Source organism: Vombatus ursinus, unplaced genomic scaffold (genome assembly GCF_900497805.2).
Source record: "Vombatus ursinus unplaced genomic scaffold, bare-nosed wombat genome assembly UNPS02005286.1, whole genome shotgun sequence".
NCBI classification, from domain to species: Eukaryota; Metazoa; Chordata; class Mammalia; order Diprotodontia; family Vombatidae; genus Vombatus; species Vombatus ursinus.
In genome coordinates this window covers 4,679,091-4,699,323 of record NW_020945064.1, presented here as the reverse complement: position 1 = coordinate 4,699,323, position 20,233 = coordinate 4,679,091, and the positions used below count along the sequence as shown (strand labels likewise).

The window sequence follows — 20,233 nt, the reverse complement described above, 5'->3', positions numbered from 1 at the left end:
AAAATAAGTCATCTATAAACCCAATGTTCCCACTTCTCTCACTGAATTCAACTGTAAATCTTCTTTTCAGAATCACCAACCCAAGGCCTTTTTCTTAGTCTTCAACCTTCTTAACCTCTCTGTAAGCATTCCACACTGTTGATTTTCACCTCCTAGATATACTCTCCTCTCACAAGTGTTGTGACACTCTTGTGTCTTGACTGTCCTCCTGCTTATGCTCAATTTTACTTGCTGGATCTTTATCTATGTCATAACTGCTAATTGTGGATATCCCCCAAAGCTTTGTTCAGGGTCCTCTTTTCTCTTCACATTCTCTCACTTGTTAATTTCATGAGCTCCCATAGGCTCAGTTATCATCTCTATACAGTAGACTCACAGGTTTATATATTTACCCCTAGAATGTCCTTCCTGAGCACCAGTTCCATATCACACAAGAATCTATTGGACATTTCAAACTAGATTTTCTGTAGACATCTCAAACTCACTATGTCCAAAATACAATTGATTTTCCGCACAAACCCATCTCTTCTGAATTTATTCCTGTTAAGGGCACCACCATTCTCCCAGTTACCCAGATTCTCATTCATGGTGTCGTATTTGACTCCTTACTCTCACCCCATATAGCCAATCCATTGCCAGATGTTAATACTTCTCCCTTTACAAAGAACTTCATGCATATCTCTCCACTCACAGCTTGTTCAGTCCGTCATCACCTCTCACCAAGACTACAGAAAGAGCTGTCTAATTCTTCTCTCTGCCTGAAGTCTCTTCCCAGTCCATAGTCCACATAGCTGCCAAAATAACCTAATTAAAGCACGAATCTGTGTTACCTCCCTAACTTAAACTCCACTGGTTCCTTATTACTCCCAGGATCAAATATAAATTCCCTTGAAATTAATCACTAAACATTCACTAAGCAGTAGATAGGGAGAAACTGAAGATTAGAGAGAGAAAGAGAGAGAGCAGAGACAATAGCTGGAGAAGAGGATATTAATTTAGAGACCAGTATTAGTTTGAAATAAAAAATAATTTTATCATCTGCTCTTAATCAAACAAATTCAAACATTTTCTTAATAAATGAAGGAAAGAGATAAGTGAGGAAATGGAGAAACATTCCTACAATCACTAAAAGAAGGAATCAATGATACCTTCGATGGGATATTCCCACCGCAGTCTGCCAGCACTACAGTTAAGACTACCTTTAGAGCCTCAGCAGATTAATCTTCCATATAAATATCAGCACGATGATTTTCAGGCCATTTCTACGTTGGGACAGCAAAACAACCGAAGAAGAGAGAGTTCATTGTGGGCCTATGTTTCTCAAACTCTTTTTGCTCACAGCACAGTGCTTTTTTCTAAAAAGAACTGGGGCACACTAAATTTTAAGTTGGCAACTACACATGTGATTGCAAGCATACATTCCAAACAATTCTGATTCTGGTGAAATCCTATATTCTCTTTTAAAAAGGGCTCACACCTCCTTTTATTGTGAAAATAAGATGAACTAAATCTAAAATAAATTCAGAAACTCTCTAAACTTAAAAAATTACTTATCTCTTATGTTACATGTGCTTAAATGCCCCATACCAATTCTTAAGTCTATCAAATATGATTGAAAAAAAGTTACACCACAGATTAAGCCTTTAAAAATGTTTCAAAATATTAATGGTCCATAAAAAGTATCTAAAATTTAGCCCTAATTTGCATCTACATTCCTTATTCTCTGGAATTCAAGTAGGGAAATAATGAGAACTAAAAATGATGTAATAAAAAATGAAGAGTAAATTCATAACTACTTAAGGAAAGAGGCTTACTAGGACTGAGTCTATGATTAGATGACGAAATATGGAAAAAAGGGGAAATACATCAAATAGAATTACAGAAAACTCTACGTAGAAGAACTACTAAAAAGCAAAGTAAATTATTTATGATCTAGGGCTTCAAGCAATTTACTTACAAGTCAGTATTTTCTGTAGTACAGCAACACAGATCTGTTAAAATATAACAAATTGCCATCATTCAATAATTTATGAGGCCACACACACACATATGCATTTTAACAATTCAATTATAAATTTAACAAAAATAAAAATTTCCATATACAGAAAAAAGAAAAGCAGAAAAAGAGGCTTGTATATGCATAAAACACCTTAAAAAACAGAATAAGCCAAATGGTAAAAGGCACAAAAATCCAATGAAGAGAAGAATGCCTTGAAAAACAGAATTGGAGGGGCAGCTAGGTGGTGCAGTGGATAGAGCTCCGGCCTTGGAGTCAGGAGGACCTGAGTTCAGATCCGACCTCAGACACTTGACACTTACTAGCTGTGTGGCCCTGGGCAAGTCACTTAACCCTGATTGCCTCACCAAAAAGCAAAAAAAGAAAAACAGAATTAGCCAAATGGAAAAGGCAGTACAAAAGTTCACTGAAGAAAATAACTCTGATGAATAAATTAAAACCATCTATATATAGTCATATGAAAAAATGTTCTAAATCACTATTGATTAGAGAAATGCAAATCAAAACAACTCTTGAGGAACCACATCACACCTATCAGACTGGCCAACATGACAAAACAGGAAAATGATAAATGTCGGAGATGTGGGAAAATTGGAACACTAATGCATTGTTGGTAGAGCTGTGAAATGATCCAACTATTTTGGAGGGCAATTTGGAATTATGCTCAAAGGGCTATAAAAATACACATACCCTTTGACCCAGCAATACCACTTCTAGGGCTATATCCCAAAGAGATCATACAAATGGGAAAAGGACCCACATGTACAAAAATATTTATAGCAGCTCTTTTTGTGGTGCCAAAAAATTGAAAATTGAGGGAATGTATATCAGTTGGAGAATGGCTGAACGAGTTGTTCTATATGATTGGGATAGAATACTACTGTGCTATAAGAAATGACGAGCAGGATGCCCTCAGAAAAACCTGGAAAGACTTACATGAACTGAAGCAAAGTGAAATGAGCAGAACCAGGAGAACACTGTATACAGTAAGAGCAATATTGTACGATGATCAACAGTGAATGACTTAACTATTTTCAGCTATATAATGATCCTGCTCCTCATTATTGTTTCAATTAATTTTTAAAAATTGTATTTCTAGGGTTCGGAGGAAATTATCATGCCATCTGCAAAAAAGCAGATTGTTTCTTCTTTGCCTAAGCTTATTCACTATATTTTTCTGGTAATTATTTTAACTAGCATTTATAGAACTATATCAAAATACAGTAACAACAGACACCCTTGCTTTATTCTCAATCTTACTGGAAAGGTCTCCAGTGGTCTTCCATTATAGATAATGCTACATTATGGTTTTTTATACTATTTACCATACTAAAGAAAGATCTATTTATTCCTATATTTTTAATGTTTTTAAAAATAAAGGGGCATTATATTTCTCAAAAGTTTTTCTACATCTGTCGATATAATCATGGGATGTTGGATGGTTTTGTTATTAATATGGTCAGTTTATTTATAATTTTCCTAATGTTAAACAAACCTTACATTCCTGGTAAGGTGAAAATCCAACCTGGTCATAGTGTATACTCTTTATGAATACTCTGCTGTAGCATGTTTGCTGCTGTTTTACTCAATATTTTTGCATTAATTTTCATTGGAGATATCTGCCTACAGACTTCTTTTTAACTTTATTTCTCACAGACTTTTATATCAGCACCACATGTCTCATAAAAGGCATTTAGCAGAATGCCTTTTCTAATTTTGTCAACAATTTATGTAATACTGGACTTAATTTAAATAGATAGGATAGAATTTACTTGTAAATCCGTTTGATCCTGTAGTTGTTTTTCTTTGGGAGCTCATTTATTGTTCAATTTTTTTTTTTTGTAATTAATTTTTTTCCTAAAATCAAATTATTGAAATTCTACTTCTTTTTCTGTTAATTGGGGTACTTATATAAATATTAATACTAAGCTATTTCAGTTATCACATACTCAGACAAAATAGTTGCTAATAATTTTATTAATTTATTCTTTAACTATTATGAATTTCCCCTTTTTGTCCGAGCATTATCATTTCATTTTTTTAGTCTTTTTAAAAATCAAATTACCTAATGGTTTATTTTATTTTTAAAAATCTAGCTCCTATTTTAATTTATCCATTTAATGCTTTTTTATTTTCAATTTTGTTTATCCCTTCTCCAAATTTTGAAAATTTTTATTTTTGTAATTAGTGGGTTTTTTATTTGTTGCTGTTCCATTTTTCTATACCCAAATCATTAATCTGTTTTCTCTTCTGCTGCTGTGTTTAAAAATATAAATTTTCCCCTAATAACTGACATCGTGTAGAAATTTTCTATGATTTACTCTTTGACCAACATCCTTTAGGAAATTATTTAGTTTCCATTTAAGTTTGAATTCTTTTCAAATAACCTTTATTGGTTACAATTTTTATTATGTGTAGTGAATAAATGTTGTATTTAATCTAATAAAGTTTCTATGCCCCAGATCATGTTCCATTTTTATAAAGGTGCCATGCACAGCTGAGAAATACATACATTCCATTCAAGTACCATTCAGTCATAACCAAAGAGGTATCTAGTCTGAAAGGGGAACAGTAAGATCCCCAATTAGTATAGTTTTGTTATCTCTTTCTCCCTGTAATTATTTAACCTTTCCTTAAGTGCCCTGTCATATAGTGGATAAGCATTAATATTATTTCATTATCTATGGTGCTTTTCAGCGTAATGTAAGTACACTGTATCTCTTTTAACAGTGTCCATTTTTATTGACAAATCATCTAAGAACACATAGCCAACACTGCTTTTTTTTTTTTTTCCACTTCATCTGTGGCATAATAAATTCTGCTCCCATCCCTCATTTTAACTCTGTGGATCTTTATGTCTCAATCACGTTGCATGTTTCTTACAAACAACATATGCTGGCTTCTGTTTTCTAACAAATTTTTTATTATCCTTCATTTTATGGGCGAGTACATCCCATTTATATTGACAGTTATGGCTGTTAATTGTTTTCCCTCCATCATATCCTCTTGAACTTTTTCCTTTCTTTGGACCCTTCCCCTTCACTGGAATGGAAAGAAAAGGAATATGATCAACACTATTACGCTATAAGTGAAATAATCTAACTCCATTGTTGTTTCTCCTCTCTTTATCCAATTCAAACTCCAATTACTAGTTCTTATACTTTTACTTTCTGATGTCTCTTTTACAACCTATCCTCCAACGATAAAGTTTGTTGTGCTTTTGACTATTTCCTTACCAACTTTGCCCTGCCTCATAAATCCCCATTTCCCTGTCCCTAAATGCTGCATTCAATGTATTTTTATAACAAATTTTCTTTTCTATCCTCTTTTACCTGGACCAGATAATAATGCTGATGAGAGAGCCACTCTACCCATCTCTTTCTCCACATTTTCATACTCTTCTTCTGGTACACCCCAATTACGAGAAAGATTAAGTTCTTCCTCCTTCTTTCGAAGTTCTTCCCTAGTGTACTTCTTTTTCTCTTCTCTTTCCTTTCTTAAAAACAATACACAGAACAAAGCACTCCTCATCTTCCTAACCTAACATTTTTCTTTCTTTACTCCCATTATGATCCTTCAAGACAAACACTTGCACCTTCTCTTCTATTAGAATGTAAAAACTGCTTACAAGAAACACATTTGAACTGCTCAAGATGGAAGAGTAAGCAGTAAATCACCATAACTGTCCCATATTTAATTACACATGTGAAACCATACAAAACATATTTTCATACTAGCCATGTTGCCAAAAAAAAAAAAAAGAAAAATGAAGTGAAAAATTGTGTTTCAATCTGCATTCAGTGTAATGGAATACTATTTTTCTATAAGAAATGATGAGCAAGGGAGTTTCAGAAAATCCTGGAAAGACTTACATGAACTGATGCTGAGTGAAGTGAGCAGAATGAGGAGAACACTGTACACAGTAACAGCAACACCACGCAATGATCAGCTATGACTGACTTACTCTTCTCAACAATACAATGATCTAAGACAATTCCAAAAGACTCATGATGGAAAATGCTATCCACATCCAGAAAAAGAACTATGGAGTCTGAATGCAGATCAAAGCATACTATTTTCACTGTTTTTTTGTGGTTTTTCCCTTTTGCTCTGTTTCTTCTTTCACAACATGACTAATGTAGAAAGAAAATATATTTACATGACTGCACACGTATAACTGATATCTGACTGCTTACAGTCTTGGGGAAGAGGGATGGAAGTGAGGGAGAAAAAATCTGAAACTCAAAATCTTAGTAAAAATGAATGTTGAAAACTATCTTGACATAAATTAGAAAAAATAAAATACTATTTACCAAACAATAAAAATAAAAATAAAAATCAACTTTACAAAGAAAAAAGTAAAAGAAAACTCCAAATGGAGTCACAAACAAACACAATTGAAAAATGACACAACCACCAAAAAAACTCTTACCCACCTCAAGCTCCCTGTAAGAGCGAAAGCCCGTCTTTTCAAATACTAACAATTTATCAGTGTTCCTATATGGCAGGGATACAGAGAACACTACTGTTTCAGAAGAGCTAAAGTATCAAACAGAAATCAATGGAGAGGTGCATAGGGTATGTGAGCAGCCCACCGTATACAATCAACATGGGACTCTGAAGAATAGGAATAAAGGATGTCATCAAGAAATCATGACAGAGGGGCAGCTAGCTGGCGCAGTGGATAGAGCACCGGCCCTGAAGTCAGGAGGACCTGAGTTCAGATCCGGCCTCAGACCAAACACTTGACACATACTAGCTGTGTGACCCTGGGCAAGTCATTTAACCCCAATTGCCAAAAAAAAAAAAAAAGAAAGAAAGAAAAAGAAAAGAAATCATGACAGGAGGAAAAAATAGGTTCGTCACTTGGCAAGATGAAGGGATGACAGATACACAGGTTTTACTGGTACCCTTTCAATGTAAGAAGAAAGTGAGGTAGGACTCCAGCACGTTGGGTGGACTGCCTAGGGTGAAATTTTGGGCGAATGTTTATAAGAGTTGCACAGGAATGTGGAACTTTCTATACTACTAAAAAAACTCCTAAATCAATGAGAACCTGAATCATTCAAACACTTGGGACAGCTAGCTTAAAGTCAGAAAGACCTCTGGAATCCTGTCTCAGACACTTACTAGTTATATGCCATGGGTAAGTAACTTAACCTGTAAACCTCAGTTTCCTCATCTGCAAAACGGGGATGTTATACCTACCTCAAAGGTTGCTGGAAGATTCAAATGAGATAATATGTAAAGTAATATATAAATACCAACTACTATTGTTATCATTATTGAGTACTGATCCAAGCAATTCCTAAGCCCAGATATTTTCTTGTAATTTGGAAAAAAAAAAAGCAGGGGAAGACGACCAAGGGGTGAATGGTATTATAAGATTCTCTCAGTACTCTCTTTTATTCCAGTAAAATTAAGTAGGATGATTGTGAACTAGTCCCACTTCCCTGCACCCAAAGACAACTTTAATTTTTCCTCCTACCTGGGGCACCTTTTCAAGTTCTACATTTCTTCTAAGATCTTGTATGTTCTGAAATCCCCTCAGAACAAAAATTCTCATGAAATCTGAAAATCATAAATACAAAATAATATTAATGGCTTCCTTCCACCTCAACAAAATTCAACCCAATTTCCGGGGATTCAAAAAAGACACACAGATCCAGAGGAACATAGGGAGAGTTAACAGCAAAGGCTAGAGGGTAGATTAAATAAGGTTATAGTTTGAGGAAGCAGAATCTCCTGGTGCCTAAGAGCTGCAGACGGCTGAAATAAAATACAGAAGGATAAAAATTATTTCTGGATCACATATGCAATTACAAAAACACACCCCTTATTATACCTCACTTTTTGAAGCACTAAATTCAAATTTAACAAGTATTTATTAAGGAGCTGCTATCCATTGGGTAGAGCACTGGCCCTGAAGTCAGGAGGACCTGAGTTCAAATCTGACCTCAGACCAAACACTTGACATTTACTAGCTGTGTGACTCTGGGCAAATTACTTAACCCCAACTGCCTAAAAATTAAAAAATAAATAAATAAATAAATAAACAAGTATTTATTAAGTGTCTATTATTATATGGCAGGCAGTATACCAGGTGATGGGGATATGAAAACAAAACTGACTCAACCGTTCCTGTCCACAAGAAACTTTTGTTTAATCATCAGCAAGACATTTCTTGATTAAGTACTACAGTATATACAGTAAAACCTCCATTAAACAGAACCCAATTAACCAAATTCCTTGCAAAGAATTTTTTAATACTATAACTTTGGGGAGAAAATTATAATAAATTAAAATCAAATACCTATTGGGGATTTTTTAACTTTTAAAGAATACTGTGAAAGACATCCCATTTAGTACACTTTTAACATTTTCTTAATAACTTTCTAGATCAACAACACTTTTAAAAGATTTGATATTTACATTAATGACTCTTAAGCACTCGAAGATGCAACTACTTTTAGTCACTAAAACATAAACAGAAACAAATACATTTTAGAAAGATTTCCAATTTACCCCAAAAGGTTTTATTTTTCAAAGGTTTAACTTTCAGCTAATAAGAAAACTCAATTAATCAAAAGAATCAATTCCCCAAGTATTTTAATCAAGGTTTTACTGAGTGGGGGCCTTTCCCCCCCAACCAAAACTCAAGTGATTCTTGAAGAATCAGGCCTACTTCATTAAGTTAAAATTAAAATATGGTACATCTTTATTAAGTGTTTTAGATCATAATTTGAGGACTTATAGAGGTTACAAGAGCTAAGTTTATACACCAAGAAAGAAAGTTTTAGGAATAATTTAGGTTTTTGAGATTTTTTTTTTTAAAGTAAACTTCAAACTCCTCCAAGGCACACTTCATTTCCCAGCCAATATTATATTTATTCAGGATTTTATAAATCTCAAGAGCTTATTCAACGTCTACTTTAAGAGACCATCACTGGCCTCAGAGTGAATGAGAAAAGAGAGCCCCCATACCAAGCTAAGGGAAGCTCCTACAAGGCAAGGGGACCTAGAAGTATTTACCAAATCACTGCATTTCTGATTTTCTTTTTCATCTCACTAGCCAAAGACTAAATTTCCTATGATCAGTGTGCACCAGGCTCATTACAGATTAAATTTCTATGCCCATGACATATATAAAGTTCTATTTCTGATAAATCTTTAAAACTTAACAACTTCAGATTCTGATCCTAAATTAAAGAGATCTTTCTTCTGTCTCCAACTTACCAGAAAGTATATGCTCAGCAACTTCCACTTCCTGGATGGAGTTTTCCATTTGTTCACACACAAGGCACAAGCTGTTATACAACCAATCCACCACAGTCTGGGAGTCTGAATGGCTGAAAACATACATATTCATAGATATTTAGTTTCTTTTTCTCTATGTATGACTCTTGTATTTTCTCTAATTCATTCTCACAATGAATGAATATTCATCAGGAAACATGAGCCATTCCATATCAAAGCTTACTGGTAGTAAAAACAGTAAGTGGTCCCTATTAGTACCTAACAGCTATTGCCCAAAGAAACCCTCAAACCACACCAGTATACGTGAAAATGTGTGGGATGTTAGGACAAAAAGGTCGGTTCAGGTCCTCCTAGCACCAGAAAACACATCAATTTTAGCCTTTTCTCTTTCTATTTGATAGTTAATTGTTGAAGGAAAGGGAGGTTAGTCATGATAACAAAGAGATGTAAACAGACTGCACATTACGGATTCATTTTTAGGGTACCGCCTATGAAACCCTATGAAACATGATAAACCCTATGGCAGAAGTAATGAGTAAAACCAGTGATTACTAGAAACCTGTGACCTACCAGTGGTATATCATCACATCCTACATTCAAATGGGAAGTAAAAGGGTCAAAAAAGAAATCAAAGCAACATAAAAAGAGGTATAGGTTGGAACAGGATAGAAGACCATGGGATAAGAGTATTCCAACCCATATAATTAACCCATCCTTCTACTATCCTATTGACCTCTAGGTTTCAGAGATAAATTTTTCTACACTAATATAAATCAATACAATTAACACAACTCAAGCATTGGAATTTAAAACAAGCCTGAAAAGAGTTCACATTAAATAATATATTGAAAGAGCATTTCCCACCTTCACTGACCTCTTCACTTTCACCTTCTAACTGAGAATTTACTTTCTGATCTTCTTTTCAATCTTTCACCCAATTCTGCCCGATAGTTTACTATGCATGCTACTAAGAGCATAAAGAAGTAGGCAAAAGACACTGGGTGACACATCATGTCAAATCATTCTGTTCATTTCACACAACGGTATTCCCACATACTAGTGGCATTTACTTTTAAATGTACCATAGCACTAAATTTTGGGTCGCAAAATTTTTTTTAAATTTCAAGTTATATTTTAAAAACATTTATTTTTAAAAAATAGTTTTCAATGATTTGTTTCTACTAAAAGAAATCTCAAGTTAGGAAGTTCCTAGAACCAGAAAACTTATTAAAATAGAATCTGTTTTCAGTGATTTCCATACATTCCATTTCCCTACTTAGTATGAAATAGCCTGTTCATTTTCTAATTACAGAACAGCTAAAGTGAGCACAATTTCACTAAGTCCACAGGAATAAATGTATAAGTGTCCTTTCTTCCTGCATTGTGTTCATGAAATGGTTGAAATTCCTGCGATGTGAACATTTTAAAAGCACAAATTAAATGAATTATGACAAATCATTATTTAAATGAATAATTTATAAAGCAAAGCTTTCTTTTAGAGTCACTCGCAAATGATTTGTTTTCTATAGATGATATTTTCTTAGTCATCTTCATTATGATTTGGTAGCTTTGGTTTTTGGTTTTTTTTTAAAGACTATGCCATCAGAGGATAAGGGTTAGTGAATTCTATCCAAGGATCAAAGTATGGGACTAGCCCAACTAGATTCAGAGACTCATCATTTTGGCCTCAGCCAAAATTCATTAAATGCTCTACTTAACAGATTGTAAAAGGATCGCAAACTGGTACCCATTGCTCATAGAACATTATACTATAATTTCTAACCAAATCTCTCCTATGAGAAAGAGGAAAAATCCATTATTTATTCAATTTATCTATACTGAATCATGCTACACAGGAGTTTAACCATATAGAAGAGCAAATAATTTAAACAGGCACCCTGAAAATCTACTCCTGAACACCAACATCCCACAGAAAGTACTACCTACCAGTACTACTACAGTACTTCCTAACAATGGGCATCTCATTGCAATAACCATTTTTATTTGAAGAAATTTCTAACAGAGGGTGAGCTATGACGTATAAAACACACCACTATCTTGGAATAGCACTACAAAATTGATGCACAATGGGGTCTTCATACAGGCTTAAGTATTAGCTTCCAAAAGCAAAAAACAAGTTTTGTCAAAAGGTCTTTGTTTTACTTAATACAAATAATGAATCCTAGATTGAGTCAGGTTGCAAGAGACTAATTGGACTGCATTAAAAGTAACTATAAATTTATTCATTACAAGCTTTACCTCTCTATCAGCTCTTCTAAGCCAATAATGCTTTTTGAGTGAAGTTGCCAGACAGCTTCAAGCACCAGAGAACACTAAAGAAAAACAACAGCAGTAGTATCAAACTCTTGAGCGCTTTCATATTCCTATCAAATATTCAAAGTTAGTTAAAATACAGGTACGTTAAAAAATTATTCTAGTGTTAATGTTTTCATTCCTCTACTGGCCCCACTCCCAATTCTCTGGAATCTCTCTGCAGGTTCCTTCTCCCCATCTCAGCCCCATCTTCAACTTCTTTTGGTGTGTTATCTTCCCCCACTGGAATGAAAGCTCGTTGAGGGCAGGCACTTTCTTTTTGCTTCTATCTGTATTCCCAGTCCTTGCATAGTGTCTGGCAAATAGTATTTATTAAATGCTTGGTGACCTAACTGAGATAGAAAAATCTACTTTCTGATATGATACCAACGGGTGCTATTTAGTCACTTTGTCAAAACTAAACATTTTCAATTTTCTTCATTTCTTCAGATCATATTTGGTTTTTTGTTTTCACCAAAGGCAAACTTAAAAATGTTTTCCTCACAAATATGTTTAGTATATGCAAAAGAAATTTTAAAAATAACAAGCACCTGCTTTAAATTTTCTCTTCCATTTCTATTCTCTTCCATTTCCAAAAGTCTTGGTTTTTATAAGACTCCCCCTCCCCTCCAGTCCTTCCCCTAAATATTTGTTGACCTATGTAATTACTGTAGCTAAGTCTCCGAAAAAACAAAATCTTCTGTTGAGTTTTCAAATTCTTCAAGGGTATAATAAATAGGAATAATTTTTAAAGTACACTGAAGTTTTCTAAGCTTCCTGCACAGTCCTCGAAGATTTTCTCTATAAGAAAATGTTTTAAAACGTTTAGATAGCATAAACAATGTTCAGATAATACTTTCCTCATTCTACTCTAGTAACATTAATGGTCAAAAGAAATCAGTGTGGGGATCTATATAACTAGGTTCATATTACACATGACTATATGTAGGTGTAATTATATTCATACATATATGTACACAAGATCATGAAGGAGATATGAGAAATCATCTGGTTCAACCTACCATGAAGAAACTGAAACCTAGAAGAGTGAAAGGACTTGCCCAAGGTCAGACATGTGGTAAGGCAAAGCCCAGATTTAAACCCAGGTCCTTTGACTCCAAATTCAGTGCTCTTTCTATTACACAAAGCTACCCACTCAAGACGCATACTTTTATATATGAATATGGGGATGTCAAAAATTACTAACATAAGAGTGTGGCTTACTAACAAGGAATGCTTTAGACACAAATTATATCAGCCCAGAAGAGACTGTAAATACAGAAGCCAAAAAGACATGAAAAAATAATCATCCCACAACACATAACAGTAAAAGAAAAGCTATGGAACATATGTTCTAACTGAAAAATAACTGAAACAAAGCCAGAAGGTAAGTATGTTAGGCTTTAGAAAAACCATGAGAGATTCATAGTGGCAAATCATGATAATTTAGGCTAAAAGAATTACATCAGGTTTTAGTTTCTGGCTCACCGAGGCACCAGTGATCTCATCTGATCTAGCACTAATGAAATGTCAACAAAGGATCCAAGTACTTGACCAGGCTTCAGCTGAGTCATCATAACATTGCTCCAGGGCTGGAGCTCTCAAGGAGGCAGTTTACCTGCACCTTCCAAACTTCTTGACAGAAGGAGAAACGACAAAAGAGACCACGTTCCAATAAATCTTGGGCAATATCTAACAGGGAGGATAATTTCTTCTGAAAGTGAGGGAGAGAGAAAGCACTTAATCAGTACAACAGAAATAATGCTTTTCCAGAAAACTCAGAAGCTGTTGGCCTCTCACCCTCTGTTCCAAGCTCAGCAGAGCGGCCTGCTTGGATCCCTCTGGTGCCTGGCATAGCTGCTCAAGGCAGGAGGCAGTTGTCCGAGCTGACAGGATTCCTACTGGAATCCCTAACTTTGAAGCTTGTTCCTGTAGAGAAGAGACTGAAAAGCAAGACAAAACCAGCAGCACTAAACCTGAGGTTGGATTTTTGAATTTTTCTAAAAACCTGGTGATAAACACACAGTAATATTTTAATGAAAAGAACCTAAACAATTCAATCTTTAGCATACAAAATTATGGCCTAGATTTTAATTAGAAGTTTGAAGTTCCTTTTAAAAATGCTGGGGAAACGGGAAGGAGGTTATTGGGGAAGGGGGCATCTGGAAGTGAAATTAACAATTAATTTCAGCACTGATAATCACCACTGATGCTGATCACTACCAAATTCCAAAAGAAATAGCAACCTATACAAATCTGACACAAAATATATAGGTCCACAGAATTAGCAGCTATTTACAAAGGATATAATTTTTCCACCTTTTCTACTAGAATACAGCAAATTACTCTCAAAAAGAGAAGCATGACAAAGTCACGTTTGGGGGAGAGAGACCTACTCAAACACTGACTTTACAGTTAGAGATTAATCCTAGCCTGTATACCCAGATCAGACAAAAGCCTCCAACAGAAAAGTAAAAAATTCACAAATTAAAGTTTATTTACACTCCTAGTCTATTGAGTAAATAAAAGTAAAACCTTTATAAACCTAACACCTGTATATCAGAAATACAGCAGTTATTTGTTTCTTAAAATAAGGTCTTATGCTTTTAGAAACACTGGCAGTAGGGGGCAGCTAGGTGGCACAGGATACAGCACCAGCCCTGGAGTCAAGAGGACCTGAGTTCAAATCCGGCCTCAGACACATAACACTCACTAGCTGTGTGACTCTGGGCAAGTCTCTTAACCCCAATTGCCTAACCAAAGGAAAAAAAAAAACACTGGCAGCATATTTAAGTATCAACTGAACCTGGTTCATTGCAATGAAAATGTAAGATTTAGGAAACTGTTAATGGAAATGAAAACTTATTTTCATTTACTAAAGGCCACTAATTATGTAACTTAGAATTTAACTCTAGATTCTAAGCACATATTCTAACTTTTCAATAATCCTGCCATTTTAGTGTGAAACAATGCAAAGGAGATCAAGAGCTATTATTCAAATAAAAAATAAGTTTGGAAATATCCACATAAGCAAAATTTGACTAATATTTCTTCCCTTAAGTGAATACTAACCAGTGTTCTTCTTCTAGTTATTAACAGAAATGTGAAGACCCAGGGTGGAAAACTCCTTATTTTTGATCCTTTCCCTCAATATCCCAGTCCTCCATCCCCCCTTAAGAAATGAGTTTGTGTAAAAACTCACCTACAAATGATTTAGAATGTGTACCTGGCACTCCAAGGCTTTCAGGGTCAATTAAATTGCTAAAACATAATGTTTTTTTACATTGTATACCATCTACCTAGAATCAAAAACACAAAGAAAAGAATCAGCAAGCTGTGTTTGTATAAAAATAAACTGGGTGTACATGATGCCCGACTGCTAAACAAAACCAAAGCATCCAAATATTTTAAGATAAAACAAAAAAGTGAAAAAAAATGAAGACTTATGGGAGCTACTGAGTTTATTTTAAAATAACTTTATCTTGCTTCTAAACAATGAAATTCTTTCACTAGTTTTTTTCTCACCCAGTTAACAAAATTTATTTAATTCTTTATCACTGGATGTTCACTGATCTTTCCAAAGATCTCTATAAAGGTGATACTTCAGCTGGACTCAAAAAAAAAAAAAAAAACAAACCCCCACCCACACACAAAAAACCATGCCTTAACATGGTTAAGTACAAGCCAATTAGCCCTCTTACCTCAAGAAATAAGTCATTCAAATTCTGATGGCGTTTCAAGAGGTACACAGCTGCTTCCTGTAGTTTCTGTTCCCTTTCAGGTTTGTATTTTTGTTTATTGACTCTTCCTGCTTTAAAAAAAAAAAACGTTCAATTTAAAAAACCATAGCCCACATCTCATGTTTCCACAAGAGATTCTCTAATGCATAGTATCCATTTGACCTATGAATATAAAACTTCTCTTCATAAAAAAGGTCAGCAGTAATAGCAGACAACCCCAACACCATCTGCTACACAAACTCCTCTTCTGCTGAGCCATTCTCAGATCTCTTGAGATCACACCATCTCGGAAGCCATCTGGTCCATCCCATACTTATAAAAAACCCTTCCACTACAGTCCCATCAAATTATTACCCAGGCTTGGCTGGAAGACCTCCTTGCTACTAATGAGAAACAGCTCTTATTTTTTCATTTCTGGAAAGCTCCTGAGGAAGATTTTCCTTATGATCAAGGCTAACCCTGACTGTGACTTCCACCTGCTCCTACTTGCTCTGCCTCCTGGACCAGGGGCACAAGTCTAATCTCTCTTCTGTATGCCAACCTTTCAGAGATGTGATGCTTGCTTTCATGGAAAAGTATCACTAACCTGTAGCCCTCCAATAGTGTTGATCAATACGAAATTAATACATTTCATGTGGAATCTGAACCACAAAATTGTCTGACCCAGTCTATTAACCTATTAAGCTACAAGTTTTCTCTAAAAAAAACAAACCAAAAAAACCCCTGACTTTCAATTGTACTGTTATGATGAATAAATTGCAATCATTTCTTACTCTTCATGCAACCAAAAAGCTGTTTAGCAGTTAGTCCATTACAGGGGTGGGGAACCTGTAAGCCTGACGTCCTCAAGTGTGAGCAACTGGGGATTTGTCCTGTGAAGTTTGGATTCAGCTAAAGGGCCGCACTTGAGGTCCTAGAGGCCACAGGTTCCCCATCCGTGGTCTATCACTTCACAAAGTAAGAATTTAAAGGTGCAGATTATGAGAATGAATTCAATAAAATTACACAATAAATTGTGAGTTGAGTGAGGACTAGGATTTTTTGTCCCTGAGCTTTCTTTCCTTAGCATTTTCTTCCAATGTATTACTTAATCCTCCAAACCGGCAGTCTACAATTCTTTTTTATCATGGGTCCCATCAATAATTTTTTCCCCTGGTTAGCATACTAGGGGAAGGGGAAGTAATAATAGCTAACATTTATATAGTCTTTACTATGTGTACAGTACTGTTCTAAGTGCTATACAAATATTGCCATATGATCCTTGCAACCCTGGAAGAGGTAGGTGCTATTATTATTCCCATTTTACAGTAGAGAAAACTGAGGCAAACTGTCTTGCCCAGGGTCATACAGTGAGGAAGGGTCTAGGGCTGTATTTGAACTTGGGTCTTTCTGACTCCAAGCCTGCCTCTCTATCCACTGCACCACCTCAGCAGCCAGATCACACATGCCTTGGAGTCCTGCCACTGGTACCCTTCCTCCTCCATCCCTCAACCTTGAAGCCCCCTGCTCTAAACCACTAGAGAAAAGATACCAGGAAAAAAAACCAAACCAACAACAGTGACTAGCGGAGAACTGGAATTAAGGCAAGGGGCAAGCCCACAGCCAACCATCTTCCTTCCTCCTTTTCTCTGCCTCCCAGGGAGTCACTAGGACACAAAAGAAAGCTGGCCTAATCCAGGGACCAAAGTGAGTAGCCAAGTGCTAAGGCCTGGAACAGTAACAGGCATTTAACAGGAACTTCTTGAATGAATCCCTTCAACACAACTGGGGAAGCTTGAGAAAGTGGGGGGACCCAGTTTTACTCCCCATCCCAACCTTAACTATGCTATGAGTTGGAAAAATTCTCTGGGCCTAAATGAGGTGATCTTTAAAAGTCTTCTCTTATGCAGCTAGAGCTGCATAGTATAATGTGCATTCTATTATACTGAGGCAGCTGGCGCACTGTGTCAAGAGTCAGAAAGCTCCAACTTCCAATCCAATTTCAGACACTTCCAAGTTCTGTGCCCCTGGGCAAACAATTAAAAAAAAGTGTTTGTCTCAGTTTCCTTATCTGTAAAATGGGGAGATAATAATAGCAACTATCCCCGAGGGCTACTGTGAGGATCAAATGAGATAACTGTACAGCATATATTTATAGTAACTATTATACCCCAAATCTATGTATAAGGAGACATACAAGCAAGAAGTGACCCCAGCCTCAGGCACAAACCATTGTGGGGGAGGACTCATCATAACAACTTACTACATCTATGTAGTCCAACACTGTCCTCCAAACGGTCCTGTGTGGTACAAAGTGGTATGATGCCCACTTTAGACATGAGAAAATGAGGCTCAGGTGGTCCTGAATTTGAACTCAGGTTGCTTAACTCCACGTCTTTGCGCTGAACCCAAACTGCCTCTCAAGACCAGAAGAAGACAACAGGCTCGTCCAAGAAAACGGGGCGAGAGAGAGGAAGGGTCTGAGCTTAGAAAAGGTGGGTGTGTGGGCGGAAGGGTCAGGACTCCTTTGCAGGAAGAGAGCACTCCCCTGACCAGAGGTCAGGCAGCCAGGGAAGAGGCTACGGGGAGGGGGAAAGGGGAAAAGGGAAGGGGGAGAGAAGGAAGGGAAAGGGGAGACGCAAAGGGGGGGAGAGGAGGAGGCGGCAGGGGGGAGGGAGGAGAGAAGAAAAAGGGAAAGGGGGAGGAGGGGGGAGAGGGAAAGGGGGGAGGGAGATGAGGAGGCAGGGGAGGAGGGGGAGGTGGGGCCTCAGGAGGGGATGAGAGAGAAGAGTAGGGGGAGGAAAGGAGAGGTGAGGGGTGACAAGGGGAGGGGACGGCAGGGGAGACGAGAGGACACTGGTAGAGAAGGGCTGGGGGAGGGGGAGAGGAAGGGGCGGGATCACGGAGGGAGGGGGATAACGTCTTTCGCAGAGGAGGGGGCGGGGGTGAGAAGCAGGAGAAAGCACGGGCTCGGGCCAACCGGGCCAGGCTGTCTCCGCCGCCCTCTCTGGTGGCAGGGCGGCCTCGTCTCACCCTCCCGCCTCTCTTCCCGCCGCCACATACCCAGCAGCTCGGACAAGGCCCTCCTACGCCGGCCGGGTGCCGGTGCTTGAGGCGAGTCTGCCGGCCCCGCAGACATGGCGAGGTCCGCACATTCAACCCCGCGGCTCGCGCGCGTCTCCCCTCAGTCCCGCGCTCGCGCTGCTTGCTCATTGGCCACGACGAGGTCTGCGAAGCCATTGGATGCCGGCTCCGAGGCTCCGCCCTCTTGTAGCTAAAGTAAAAAAAAATTCTCGACCGCCTCCAGAAGCCATCTTGGTGGTGGCGACTGTGAGCACTATTGAGGCGGCCATCTTGGTAGTGGCAAATTATGAAAGAGGTGTGAGGGGTGTGTGCGTGTGTGTGTGTGTGTGTGTGTGTGTGACACCTCATTTGACACCTGAGCTGGCAGCGCTTGCTGTTCTCCCAGGCCACCACGGCGTTCATGGCTTCGGAAGCAGATTTGGGAAACCGGACCAGAGATCTTAGGTTTAGAGCTTCAAGGCCGCTTGTCCAGCCGCCCCATGTTACAGATGAGGAACACGAGGCCGGGGGGGGGGGTGTCATTAAGTGAGTGTGCAAGGTCGCCTAGGCAGTGAAATGGCAGCGTGTAATTTGAACCCCAAGACCTCCGACTCCAAAGCCACGTTAGGAGGAGCCTGGATCGGAAGAGAGCCCTCATTTTTCCTTCAAAGAAAATCGTGTCTCCACCATCGGTGGGACCCAGGAATTTAGCAACCTGGCTGTTATTGGCAAAAGGCATTTGTGGTTTGGCGCCTCAGTTTGTCCATCTGTAGGACGAGTGGAGCTGGGTTTTCTATACACCTCCCTCACGAGACCGTGATGGAAAGACCACATCTGAAGAGTGCTTTCACTTCGAAGTTGTTTTTAAAAACCTCTCTAAAAGGAAAATGCATCGTTACTATTTATTGAACCTATATTTGTTTAGGTTTGTAGAGGACCCTTGGTGTATAGAGCACCGTGTTAGGTGTGCCATTCAAATCGAGAACCTTAAATTCCTCCATGTGGAGAGCAGTCTAAAATTGAATTGAGAAGCCAAGACTCATTCCCTGAGCTGAGCACAGTGTCAGGGAAAGACAAACTATCTCTGTGAAGTAAAGAAAGATAAGATTCATGAAATTCAGGTTTGTGAATTCACTCACCATAACCCGCTGAAAATTAAAGAATGAGCTGGAAATGAGATAAATGGAAGATGGAAATAATGAGTGGGGGCAAAGAAGAAAAGTATCTTGGTATAAAGGACAGATTCTGTAGAGAGAAATCTAAAACATAAAAACAGAGAAGGATGGAGAGAATAGAGGGCATGCGGTCAAAGGTTAGAACCCTAAAGAGGAAGGCATGAAAAACAGAAGACAGTGACATACTTTGGAGGTAACAAAAGAGAGCACTAGGTAGCAATTTGAGAAGAATCTCTGGATTCTTCCCAAATGAATGGAGCCAGAAGCTTGGACCAATTAGTATAGGAGGCAAACGTAGTATGTTGGAAAGAGCCCTGGATTTGGAGTTGGAAGACAAGTTTAAATCTCAGATTTTGCTACTTACTACTTGTGGCGACTTCATCAGTGCCTATAGGTTCAATTATCATCTCTATGCAGATGACCCCCAGACCTCCCTCCTGACCTCCAATCCCATATCACTAACAGCCTATTGGACATTTTAACTGGATGTTCTATAGACATCTCAAACTCAACATACCCGAAACAGAGTTCATTATTTTTCCCCCCCCAAAAAAAAACAATTTGCCCCTCTTCCAAATTTGTCTATTTCTATCAAGGTTGCCACCATCCTTCAGTATACCTAGGCTTCATGACCTTGGTGTCATCCTCACTCTTCACAAATCCAACTGGTTGCCAAGTCTTGTTGATTT

The 20,233-nt window shown here is 37.6% G+C and overlaps 1 protein-coding gene across 5 annotated transcripts in view; it reads right to left on the bottom strand.

Annotated features, from left to right (window-relative positions):
* FANCA (FA complementation group A) overlaps positions 1–18,460 on the bottom strand; it is a 101,913-nt gene extending 83,453 nt beyond the window's left edge. For 2 of the 5 annotated variants that reach the window (XM_027847636.1, XM_027847639.1), the window contains exons 1-9: positions 18,370–18,460; positions 15,289–15,398; positions 14,790–14,886; positions 13,388–13,530; positions 13,206–13,301; positions 11,534–11,607; positions 9,254–9,366; positions 7,506–7,588; positions 1,958–1,991 (exon numbers count right to left, since the gene is read on the bottom strand). In XM_027847636.1, the coding sequence (XP_027703437.1) occupies positions 1,958–1,991; positions 7,506–7,588; positions 9,254–9,366; positions 11,534–11,607; positions 13,206–13,301; positions 13,388–13,530; positions 14,790–14,886; positions 15,289–15,398; positions 18,370–18,445 (826 nt within the window). In that variant the 5' untranslated portion in view covers positions 18,446–18,460. Of the gene's footprint in view, positions 1–1,957; positions 1,992–7,505; positions 7,589–9,253; positions 9,367–11,533; positions 11,608–13,205; positions 13,302–13,387; positions 13,531–14,789; positions 14,887–15,288; positions 15,399–17,569; positions 17,930–18,369 lie in introns of those variants that run through there. The other 3 variants (XM_027847638.1, XM_027847637.1, XM_027847640.1) reach the window with 3 other exon arrangements.
* Between the last annotated feature and the right edge of the window lie 1,773 nt (positions 18,461–20,233).